This window comes from Osmerus eperlanus, chromosome 13, assembly GCF_963692335.1.
Source record: "Osmerus eperlanus chromosome 13, fOsmEpe2.1, whole genome shotgun sequence".
Taxonomy (NCBI): Eukaryota; Metazoa; Chordata; class Actinopteri; order Osmeriformes; family Osmeridae; genus Osmerus; species Osmerus eperlanus.
Window position 1 is genome coordinate 15,936,653 of NC_085030.1, and position 13,283 is coordinate 15,949,935.

Consider the following 13,283-nt stretch of genomic DNA (forward strand, 5'->3'; position numbering starts at 1 on the left):
TAAATGAGGAAACAAGCCCTGATTGGTCTCTGCTTTCATCCTGAGTCCCGACTCCATAGCTCAGATTGAAGACAGACTACTGAGGATTTAATTACAACAAAGTGATCTTAACAGCGTATTGACGGGCCACGCGCCGTCTTCCCCCCCCGTTTCTCATCTTGACGCAGACCTTCTCATCTGTTATTGACGATGAAAACAAAGATGACTCTGCAGAAAAAGAGTGTTCCTCCTCAGCCCTCCCACCCCGCAGCCATGGAAACGGGCGTGATGCACTGCCACGCCGCCGGACCCTACGAGCGGCCTATCCCTCTCGTTGATCGCCCCAGTCCCATCTCGCTTTCTCGACAGCTTCTCCTCAGTGGTGTGTCGGCCTCCCTCAATAGATGAGTTCCAGCGTTTTCGTCAGTCAGGCCCGCAATCAATACACACTGCATACGGGCACCCGGTGCCTCCATATATCTTCCTCCCTGGAAGGGGACTTGACCTGCAAATTATTTCAGCAGACCATTACAATTAATAACACGCAACGGGGCTGTGGCGACTGAGCTTAGCGAGCCACTTTGCGTCGCGCCCGCCCGCCGTGACCAGGATCATTTGTCAAAAACAAAGTTGGCGAGCTGCGAAACCGGACGGTACTATAGGCTACGGGACGATGAGTGATATTAAAAAACGAATTAACAAATGCTTTACACTGTCTTCCCCTCATCACGAGGACCAGTCAGACGTGAACGTGGCTCTCTGTAGCCTCTCTCTGTCTCTCTCTCTTTGTCTCTCTATGTCTCTCTCTCTTTGTCTCTCTATGTCTCTTTATGTCTCTCTCTGTCTCTCTTTGTCTGTCTCTCTCTGTCTCTCGATCTCGCTGTCTTTATCTCTCTGTCTCTCGATCTTGCTGTCTTTCTCTCTTTCTCTGTCTCTCTCGATCTCTCTCTCTCTGTCTCTCGATCTCTCTGTCTCTCTCTATTTCTCTCAATCTCTCTCTCTCTTGATCTTTATCTCTCGATCTCTCTCTGTCTCTGTCTTTCTCTCTCTCGGTCTCTCTCGATCTTTCTTTCTCTCTCTCAATCTCTCTCTGTCTTTCTCTCTCTCGGTCTCTCTCGATCTTTCTTTCTCTCTCTCAATCTCTCTCTGTCTTTCTCTCTCTCGGTCTCTCTCTGTCTCTGTCTTTCTCTCTCTCGGTCTCTCTCTGTCTCTGTCTTTCTCTCTCTCGGTCTCTCTCTCGTTCGGGAGCAGCCGCTCGTTTCCCAACATGAGCGATGTTGAGAAAAGCCGTTGGTGGCCTATGTTGACGGTCTATCTATTACTCTGTGAGTACGTCTCCCCAGAGAGCAGCTCTCCCCTGCCCGAGGTCGTTGTGCAGTGTAAAATAAACGTTCTCCGAGGGTCAGTTACCCCAGCGTTTGACTTTGAGGAGCGAGTTCATTAAAGGACAACGCTTGTCTTCGACGGTTGTAAACGACCCTTTCCCTTAGTGACGCTGAGTTTGGTACTTTGCGCGCACTTTGTTCAGGCACTCGAGGGAAATAATCTTCACAATCCTTAAAGAGACAAGCCTCCACCCGCAGTTTTGCCCCGCAAAAATCTCACCAGAACGAATTTCTTTGACAACACCAAGTGCAATTACAGTTAATCTGCTGTTGATTTCTGAAGTAGGCCTAGCAGAAAGTCGCCAGATTTTTCACTAGTCGCAAAATGAGATTTTTTATTGCTAGGGAAGTTGAAAAGTCGCTAATTCTACCAACAATTTGTTAGATTGGCAACACTGTTCACACATGTCCCTCAAGCTGTACATGCATGCTCGGCGGAATACCAGATGTAGGGCCTAGACTATTCATCAAGCAGATTTGAACATCTTCGGCTACGGTTGGCAGGGGGAAAGTCAGAGACTCGCTGACACAAACTGTCATCGATTCAGAAAGCGCTACAAAGAAGCCTCATCAGACATCAGAACAGCCGAGTGTTTAACTAAGACCTTAAGTGGGAGGAAACGGAAGCCAGACACCCGGTGTCTTTCACAGCTTGGGCACCAGTGTTTGGCTCCTTCACGTTGGCATTCATTCAAAAGACCCCCGCTTGACAGCTTAACATCCACCCAGGGTGTATGAAAAGAAAGGTTATTTGCTCAAGTAAGTTAAGTCAAATGTACTTAATGAATGCTGCTGGCGTTCATGTGTGCAGATTGCAGGAGTGTTCTGTGTTTGTGTGTGTGTGTGTGTGTGTAGACTAGGAGTGTACAGAGTGTGTGTGTGTGTCGTCCTGTATGTGCACCTGCTTGCGACTACACTGACCTTCATATCCCCAGGGCTAGGCTAGCAGCCATTTATCTTTTATTCATTCAGCCATTTCTTAGGAAGGCAGCTTTTCTGTCACCCAGGCTTGTCAAAACAGAGGCCATTTTATGATGTTATGCACACCACAACCAGTGGCACTGAGAAACCAGAGAAGCTGGTCTGGAGAACCCGGCACTGTATCTTGCTAACGTTGTTAGCACCAGATTACACTAGAAAAGGGTGTTTGTCGATGCCGTAACGACACTTCACTGGGTTTGAGAGTTAAAAAGTAGAGCAGCGGAAGGTGTTGACGAGAGGTTCGTCATTAGGCGATTTCTCCTTGTTCTCTGCACAGACAAGCAACCTTTCATCTGTTTGCGGTGCTTGATGTTTCTTCATCGATGGAGGGTCACAAATAAAAAAAAAGCGTTTTCTTTTCTTTCGCTGTCGGTTGCAATGTTTGACATTGACGCTGTGAGTCTGCTCGTCAGACTGTTCGCGCCGACTGTGGGTTTCTTCACTTGGATTGAAGTCGAGGAGTATTGAAGTCGCTGTTTGTGGCATCGAAAGCCAGTGAAAGCTCTCAGACAGAATGGTATTTGGTTCAGTTACAATCACGCCGCATGCACCCACATACTGTGCAATACTTAAAATCATGTTCTCCGGCTAAATCTAAATGTTCCTGACATCTCTGTGGGCCGGGTTGATTGGCTGGTCTCTCAGAGCTGTCGAGTGCTACACGGTTTCTCTCATTTGTGTGATGTTCTCGACAAATGTGATCCCAGATGACTGATATGTCATTTTGGATGCATGGGTGTTGACACTGTTATTCCATTGGCAGCAAGTATTAACGTTATTAGCTTGTGTCTTGTCTCATTAAGAGTCATTAAACTCTAGTCTGACGTATTATTTCTCAGTGAATAAACTAAGTGAAAGGTACAAGGCCTCGCAGCCAATTACTACAGCATACTGCTACAATGTGGAAACAGCTTTAGTGTGTTGCCATTGTGACACTGACAGAGTAAATTACATGTTTTAAAAGGTTTTCTATGTTACAACCGACTTTAGAGTTCTAGCTGTGTCAGGGACATGGATTTGAATCTGCTTTCCCAACAGCAGCTCTTACTAGGTTTTGGTTACTAGGTAACATTTCATCTTTCTGTTTCTGCAGATGATAACTGCAGATTGAGTGACTACCGTGGACTGAAGAACAAGATTCTGGACCTGTATGACCAGAGGTACATGGGGTCCGGCAACAATGGAGGTCATAAAGACAACATGGCCGCCAGGAAGCAGCTGGTGGACGTCATCTTCAAACGCTTTGATGCCGACAGTAGCGGGAGAGTTGACAGCAGCGAGCTCTCCCAGGTGAGCTCCAGAGAAACCACCTTGTACAGCACCATACAGCACCATACAGCACCATACAGTACCATACAGCACCATACAGTACCATACAGCACCATACAGCACCATACAGCACCATACAGTACCATACAGCACCATACAGTACCATACAGCACCATACAGCACCATACAGTACCATACAGCACCATACAGCACCATACAGTACCATACAGCACCATACAGCACCATACAGCACCATACAGTACCATACAGCACCATACAGTACCATACAGCACCATACAGCACCATACAGCACCATACAGTACCATACAGCACCATACAGCACCATACAGTACCATACAGTACCATACAGCACCATACAGCACCATACAGCACCATACAGTACCACACAGCAAATCACCACACATCACCGCACAGCACATCACCACACAGTACCGCACAGCACAGCACCATAGAGTACCACAGTACCATAAACGCAGACCTTTCCTTTGAAGAGTCAGAGGAATTGCTCAGTCTGTTTCCGCTTTCCTCAGAAGAAAAGAGGAAAGCCCCCAAATCATATCTACAGTATTTTATTCTAGTCAACATGAAGTACATGGAGCCATCTTGATAACCTACAGCACTGCTCCATTACGCTGGCCTTCAGGTTTCTCTGGGTTTGGAAAGAGAGGAGCGTGAACTGTTGTTATACTGTATCTTCTAAAATGTAATCCAGGTCAAACGAAACTCCTGTTAGGGGAAGATTGTGAGCCTCGACTGTTTCTGCCCAAAAAATTGGCTGAAGGAGAGGTTTTTTTTGGCTTGCATGAGAATAGAGACATTTGCGCACACAGTGAAAAGTCTCACAGTACCTGAGGTCTGGCTTTAAATGGCATGCATTTGAATAATTGAAAAGGTAAGCAAGTCTTCCTGGTTTAATAACCCTTCAACTGTTCTGAGGCTGGCCACATACTCACACAGCCTAGGGCGAAGCGATTAGTCCTGTCTGTCTCAGACAGAAGGGAGAGTCTGGGTTTGTATTGTTATGCATTTACAATTTAGAATCCCAGGATTCCCATTTGATCACTGCCAACAATCTTAATATTATTATACTGTATTCTCATATAATTTACATATTTTTACATAAGGGTGTTTTTTATGCTGTGGTATAAGGCAAAACCCGCGCACAGCCAGTGAAATACATAATAAAGGGAAAACTGTCTTACTTTTTTAAATATGCAAATAAAGGCTGCCCTTTCGGCACTGTTTGACACAATATTGCGGTAAAACTGCTGCATGGCTGACAATGATAGACGCCTTAACTATTTAAAGAGCCTGAGGGCTACAGCCAAACTCTGCCATGATTCTGTCTTCCCAGGTGGTTGAATGTCACAATCTGGTCAAACATTATTTAAAGGACAGATGGAGAAGTGAGTGTACGGTGTATCTGGGGCGTTCAAGCTCAGGCCTCTAGTCTCTGGGAAACATATGTGAATATTGACACTGGTTGGATAAATACAGTGCGTATACTTGCACACTCAAGAGTGTGGGGGTCAGATGGCTGAGCGGTTAAGGAGTCGGGCTATTAATCAGAAGGTTGTTGGTTCGATTCCTGGCTGTGCCAAATGACGTTGTTTCCTTGGGCAAGGCACTTCACCCTACTTGCCTTGGGGAGAATGTCCCTGTACTTACTGTAAGTCTCTCTTCACCCGTCATTCCAGGAGATCGTTCGAACACAAAATTCAAAAACATTAATATCGGCACTAGTTTTTTTTTATCGTGCCCAGTGACGGCAGTCTTACGGCAGCGTGTGGTGTTAACTGTGAGAGGGTTGTTGCAGTTGGCTGAAGGTGTAATGTCCTGTGGTGGAGGGAGGTGTTGACACAGACAACCGCTGCATTCTGAACACGCGTCACACCTGTTTGTCATGTTGCGCTTCGTTTAGTTCAAATGCTGTGTTCGTGTTATTGTGTGTTTGTGTGTATGGATGTTTGTGTCGTGTGTGTTCGTGTGTGTTTGTGTCTGGATGTAATTCTGTATGTGTTTGTGTCTGTGTGCCTGGGTAGTGTGTGTATGACTGGGTAGTGTGTGTATGACTGAAGGTGAAGAGCTAAAAATGTATACAGGTCTTCCTTTGATGCTTGATGAAACAGTAAAAACACAGACCAGACTGGATTCTGACCTGGCTTGAAGATGACCCTGACTGCAGACCAGGACAGTGGGCGGGGCCACATCATAAAACATTTAAGAACCAGACTGTGGTCATGAAGGCGTAGGAGTCAGCTTGCCCTCTAACATTAGTAAACTGAAATCAAAGACCTCCCATTGGGCAAGTCAAAGTTAGGGATATATGTCAGAGTTGTAAAATATACTCTATGTAATGCATATTTTAGACCGCTGTGGATAAACTGGGTGTGTGTACTGTGTAAATATAGCATAACACATCCATTAAACTGTATATATAGATTAGCTGACCTATAAGCCCCTTTACAGGGTCTATAAAGGGATTTACAAAGAGACATGAGGCTGACATGCAACGAGGTGATGCCTCAAAACTAGTTTATACAGTATTGTTGTTGTTATTACTCTATCATTTTATATATTTTATAATTTTACATAAATTGACATACAAGTAAAAAAAAAAAATATTAACTTCAAATCTTAAGTTAAGTTTTTAAAAACAAATATCCTGCTTATGCATTATTGACAATGACAATTAATTGAATTTGTCCGGACACAAGGGAAACATTCATCATAGTTAGAAGCATGTTGAACTTCAGAAGCCTTTCCTCAGGAAATACTAGAGAAGAGGAACAAGACTCGGGCGATGATGCGCTAAGCTGTCTCGTCCAGTCAGACTGGCGACAGCTGACGTAGGAAGATGGATGGCCCAGCCATGCGTCCCTGCAGCTTGTTGTGACTTTATCATATTTCAAGTGGAATGGAACATTTAAAAAAGGCGTGTTCGGGTCTAAAGCGTCTGTAGTGGAGGGAAAGCGAATGCCGACATAAAGCTTAAGACCTATTACTTCCAACCGGGTTCCAACCTGTTTTCTCAAACACCTCTGCTTTCAAAACAAACATCAGCATTGAGCTTTTCTCTACCAATGTATCTGTTGTGATTTATACATTTTTACATTTACATTTAGTCATTTTAGCAGACGCTCTTATCCAGAGCGACTTACAGTAAGTACAGGGACATTCCCCCGAGGCAAATAGGGTGAAGTGCCTTGCTCAAGGACACAATGTAATTTTGCACGGCCGGGAATCGAACTAGCAACCTTCTGATTACTAGCCCAATTCCCTAACCGCTCAGCCACCTGACACCCACTGTATACTTGAGTGAGTTCTATCCGGTGTTGTTTGTCTTTCGCTAAAGAGAGGAGAGCCAGAGCCTGCCCTCTCTATGAATGAGAGGAACACAGAGCTGGCCTCTAAGGCTTACATGTCGCTTTCATTTCATATCTCCTGTTACTGAGAAAGGACCAGTTCCTTTGACAATACACACAACTTCAAAGGACAAATATCGTTTCATTTCAGCAGAAATGTTTCAGCTCAGCTCAGCTTCTGTGATGCCGGGAAACGTTTCAATTCCGAGTCTTCGTTTTGAACATTTCGTTACAAAAGTGATGTTTTAATTAGTGTTTCGATATTAACTTTTAACTTTTTTGTTTTTAGAGGTACAGGAAAAAGGCTAACTGTACTGAATTGTCTGATTTATTCCAACTGAACATCACGGCTCTGTCATTGTTCCTTGCAGGTGATCAAGCAAGAAGGTCTGTCCAAGGGTGTCTCGGAGTGCACATTGTTTGACCTCCTCAAATACAACGACATCAATGGGGATGAGAGCCTGGCCAAGGATGAATTCTACAAAGCCTTCGGTAAGTGACAGAACCATCAGGTGAGAGGTGGGAATGTTCGATTCCACAACACAAGGCTTTCTGCAACATTCACTTCTGTCGGAATGGCTCGTTACATCCACGGCGTGTTCACGGCCGTGTAGCGTTGCACACACAGTTTGCTTTCCTCGTTCCAGACCAGTCTGCCTTGTAAACGACAATGAAACGTAAAGAGTGAACTGTCTGTGCTCTAATGAATACATATGTTCGACAAACACAGCATGATCCAGTCAGATGCTATTATGAGAGTTGGCAGTTTTACAGCAGTGTCATTTATGTGTAACTTCACGCTTTCATGCTTCTACAACGTACGTATCTTTATCCTCCCTTCCTGATGCCAGTAGGGGTTCTGTAATACAGTTTCTAGATCAAAGTACCATCATTAGACAACCTGCTGAAGACACAGAGCTCATTAGTCATATTTTCAGGTCAAATTGCATGCAGTACATGGCCATTGTAATACATCAGAAAACAGTCCATTGTGAGCCAGTACTGGATGTAAATTGATATTTTCCTGTGGCTGTGCCTGCAGTGGTCACTGGTGAAGCCGAAGCCAAGGCTTTCATGTGGGAGCAGAAGGTGCAGGATTCCTGTTTCCATCTGAAACCACAGCCTTATGGAGTCCATAAAAGTAAATGGTGTCTAATTTAAGTTTAGATTATGCTTGAAATTAGTGTCTCTGGGAATGGTGAGTCACTTGTACTTTGATGTGCTAGTTCTGTGAGTGTTAAAACTGCACTGACTAGTTCAAGCACGACAGCTGCTGCCTTAATGTGTGTACGTTACAATGAGAAAAGACATTAAACAAATATTGGAAGAGCTTAACAATCAAATCTCCTAGTCCTCGTTTTGACATACGGATGACAGGTACCTCCTCTGATCTAAGTCGCGTTAACACATTCATGTGATTGTCTCACCTTCCTCTCCTTCCCGATTCATACCACTCTGACATTTCCATCTCGCTCAATATGCTGTGACATTTCACTGGGTTGACACTTCCGCGGGGAAACCGAATCCGTAATGAACCGCCATTGTGAAATCAGGCGCTCATCAGCTCTCGGTACGTAATGCATTTCTAGGACCGACAAGAAGATACAAAAGCAGCACGTTGCTCCAGTCTGCCATTCTGCTCGTCTGGCTCATGTGTGGGTGCAGGCCTTCAGGCAAATCACGTACAGAAAGGAAGGCGGCGGAAGGGAAGAAAGCGAGTCTCCTTGAAGATTTGGGATGAAGTCGCTGCAACTGCTCACTTTCTCAGTGTTCCCAGAAGCTCCTACAGGCAGAACTTCTTACAAAGGAAACACCATGGTTTTACACGACAGAGCCCACTCTCTCTGTGGAGGAGTGTGGCTCTTAACGCATCTACTTCATGTATGTTGTCTCTCTCTCTCTCTCTCTCTGTCTGTCTCTCTGTCTCTCTGTCATCTTTCTCTCTCTCTTTTATCTTCTCTTCTCTCCTCTGTGCCACTGGTATTGGTACTTTTGGTTTGTAGTGTGAGCTTGAGATACAGTGTTTAATTACATTTTAAGTTCTTAAACTTATATTGATTTCTGCGTTACTGAGGGTCCATATGAGGACTGGTGAATGCTGTTGGGGTCTGTTCTCCTGGTCTGCAGTGTGTTGCAGTGTTCAGCCTCTTTACAAGATTTTTGTCACCAGCCTCCTTTCTTAACACTGACAGAATTGTGAAAAGTAATTTTTTTATTAATTCTTCTCATCTGAAGGTAGATCTGTTAAGGACAGTCATGTTACTCTGCTGGAGATAAATTGAACAGTGAATGCCATTTAAAGTCACAAACATCAGGCATCTGTCTGCATTCCACTGGAAACGTGGCCAAAACTATTACAAATATCCAGTATTTATCCTCCCAAAACACCAACAAATGATTTTAATCTATCAATATTATAAAAATACATACTATCAAAGACAATAGAGAAATGGAGTGTGTATTGAGCTGGATATCATGTTTGTAATGTGATGTAAGAATTTGAGCTTAGCAAGCAAATTCCTCGAGTCAGTACATTTCGGATTACAGTGTTATGGATAAAAGCTGGAGAAGCAGAACTAGTTTCCCAGTGACTCTGCACCTGTCTGGTGCAGTAGGTGTGCCTGGTTTGCTAATAAGCCCTTGCAAACTGTACCTTTTGTGGAACATTCAAAGCATAGCAATGCCGTTAGTCACTGTTAAAGATAAGACTTTAATGTCTATGCATTATTCATTTCTCCTTCGCATACACAGAAGAGAAAATCAATTTGCCTCAACTAGCAGTAAGGAAAACGTGTCGGAGTGGCAGCTTTTAATTACATGATGTTACTGATATGAGTGACGTCTGCCACAGCAGAGATAGCCCATGTATTGTCATCCACACACAGTTCTATAAATGACTGCGCAGAGCATCAAGAGAGAAAGATAAGCCATTGTCAGTCTCAAGGAAAGTCTCTGGAAATCTTGGTGTGAGAACTCAAAACAGGCAGGTGGTATATCTGATTGCAACGCTTTTTATCAAACTAACATTTCAAGCGTGGTGTCCGGTACATGGCTGGGGTTTCTGTGTGTGTTTCTGTGTGTGTTTCTGTGTGTGTTTCTGTGTGTGTTTCTGTGTGTGTTTCTGTTTGTGTTTCTGAGTAGATGACAAAGGTGCTGGAGGTGTTCGGTTACCTCGGTATCGACGCAGACCTACGTGGGGCCGGCAGGCCTTGGTCCAACGAAACAAGCGAGTGGTATTGTGAGCATGTGTGGAGCTCGGGAATTGCAGGAATCTAAAAGGTTTTGTCGAGGGGGGGGTGGGGGGGGGGGGGGGGGGGGGAGTCTGGTTGTGATTCCACAACATCCTGAGCTTATCGCCTTTTTACAATGGGCTCTAACTGCATTGTCGTCACCGAGCAGAAACGCTCTGTCTTTGGGTCCTGCTTGGTATAATAAGATCTTCCACTCCGTCTCTTAACTGACGCCCTCTGAAGATGACTAATCCTTGTATCAGCAGTACATTTGCAGATGTGGAAAATGAGTTGACTTAAACTCTGCTCTCTCCATGGATCATAATTAGATGTCTGAAGGCATGAGCCCAGACTCGTGTCCTTCAGGGCACACTGGCTTCTTCTAGGGGCTCTGCCTCTATTAAGGGAAAGTTTGGCGTTCTCCATCTCTCTAGACGTGATTACAATTAATGGATACTCATGCTTTCTGTCGACAAGCCCCCACAGTACATTCAGCTCACAGGCTTCAAGGGAAGCTGCTAAATTGGATTCATAAAACACAGCTTATTTTGAGAGTTTCCAGAGCATTTCTGGAGAATGTGTTATAAAAATTTACACGTTTTTTCCCCCCCGAAATGTTTTCCTTATTCTTTTTAGTCAGCGAGACTCCTCAATATCACATGGAGGTACTGTTGCGGAGACAATGGCCAATTTGAGCTTAACAATACCCAAGGGAATATTTTTCTCCTTTTCTCTCTTAAACCCATGGCCAATTGTATCTCTTGACTTGGAACTAATTCTAACAGAAAGCTGCTGCTGTTTGGATGAACCCTTTGGTTTCAAGGAGGTTATTTCTTTTCTCCATTATCATATCAAGCATATTCTTGGGTTAACCAAGGCTATGAAATTTAGCATACATTCCCAATGGAAACCTCTAAGATGTTAACACTAACAACTTGCTACAACGGTAGTTTTAGCTTGTTGTCTGAGAGATTTAGTTGATTAGTAAGAAGATTTGTACTTTTACTTCATGTTTTTAGTACTTTGATCAATAAAGTCGTTTGTTGAAGTCATATGTACGTAAAAGTGAGCGTTATTTCAGAACAATCTGAAAGTTTTAACATTTACAGTAATTGTATAAAACAAATTATATAAATCTACAGGTATTCGACTGAGACCAACAATTTAATCTTAATTTCCAATCAGTGTTCTCTGAGAGGCAAGTGTTTCCAAGTAAACTGCCGACTGTAGTCTCTACCTCTTGTTGTGTGTGACGTGCTCAAGACGACAAAGAAGAAGGTTCACCACAATTCAGTAACGTTGTGCTTTGCTTGTTATAATACTGTATTAATAACAAGCCTTTTCTTGTGGAATCAGAATCCCTTCGCTAGCATCTCCATGGACATTCCGACTGTGTTCTAAGGTTCCAGTCCTTCACGACGGTGTTCCTGTGTGTCAGCACGTCTCAATCAACCAGGCCCTCAACAGCCCACACTGAGAAAAACGCCTACACGCCAATCAGTATTACTCACAGTTGCGGTAGCCCCATGATAAGGAATAAACCTCACTCGAAAACAAAATTGACTTAAATAAAATAAAAAAATAAAGCAATGCAGTACGATATGGACAGCAGTGGGCCCCCGGAAGAGGTTGTTCAAGGAGAAAAATCAAGGAAGTAAAGAAAAATGAGGCGTAGTTTGATTCCATTTCTTCTCATGTTGTGGGGAGACGCGCTTTGATAAACTGTAACACGTCGAAGAGGAATTTTCACGCTGGCTTCTTCTCATAAAAGTACTTGTGATAAAATGACCAAAGTAGGATTGTCCCACTAGACGTCTCTGACAGCTGCTATGGAAACCAAGATCCAGCTGATTAGCCACAGGTAAAACAGCGAAACCTTTAGCTAAACTCCTACAGGCATCGTTCACTTAGAAAACCTTGACGACGAGATTTCCCCCCACACAGTTTCTTTTCTGTTCTGTCACTTTCGGAAGCTAATGTGATTATTGGAGGTGTTGGGTATGGTTTGCTGGCAGGCATGATGGATGGAGAGGCAGGTAAGTCAGTCCATCTACTGCACCACTGTGCAGTAGTTCTGCTAACTGCAGATGGATGAACAGAGGTATTTGAATCATGAATGGAAACACATACTTACATACTGTGATGCAGTTTATTTATTGTTTAGTAATAATAAAAGAGAATGTGGGAAGTGAATTGCGGCTAAAGCAAAGCAATCTCTCTCCCTCTATCTCTCTCCACCTCCATCTCTCTCCCTCTATCTCTCCCCCTCTCTCCCTCCATCTCTCCTCCCTCTATCTCCCTCTCTCTCCTTTATCATTGCTGTGTCCTGCAGGCACAAGCTATTTTTCCTGACAAACACGTTCCTTACAGTGTCAAAGGTGATTTACCTCTGGTAGTGGCACAGAGCAAGATCCCATTATGGGACGCGTCCAGAGAAAGGCAGAATCCCAGACCTTAGCGTTAATCACTAATTACAGTCTGGAAGCTGAAGGTTGGACCCTCCCACAGGGAGGTGCTCTGCCGCTACCAAACCAGACAGGAAATAGATGTAAGCCAGAAGCACTTCCTGTTTTGATAAATCAGCAACTGAAGAGGTGGGACGAAGTGTCAAGACTGTGGCAAGAGCCCAACCTTGGTGGAAGAAATTGTCATTCTTCCAGCGTGCAGGGTCGTTCATTTCCAGAAGCCGTCGTCGAGAGACTGGCAGTTTTTTCTTCTTCTTTAACGCACCCCCATAAGTTCACATTTCAGTCCCCCTCAGAGATTGCCGGCAAAAAGAGTTTGTCGCTCCGAGGCACATTCCAGAACCATTAAGATACAAGGGAGTATAATTGAACGGTTAGGGTGGGTGTTATCGGGGGATATGGTGTTGGAACATCCTTCTCCATCGGCCTAGCTGCAAAGCTGAGCCGTGCATTGAAACATGCGTTCTGTTAGCAGGTCGGGAGCAAAGAGGATCTTAATAGAGCTCCAGGAGTGGATGGCGGAGGGGGGCAGATGAAAGTGAAGAAGAACAGACGTGTTAATGAAACGTCAGGGGGGGAAAGTCGTGC

General features: G+C 44.3%; 1 protein-coding gene across 1 annotated transcript in view; it reads left to right on the forward strand.

The window, feature by feature from the left end:
- Positions 1 to 13,283, forward strand: part of fstl5 (follistatin-like 5) — a 93,388-nt gene that overhangs the window by 45,060 nt on the left and 35,045 nt on the right. The window contains 2 exon segments of the mRNA XM_062476080.1: positions 3,439 to 3,635; positions 7,372 to 7,496. Coding sequence (XP_062332064.1) covers positions 3,439 to 3,635; positions 7,372 to 7,496 — 322 coding nt within the window.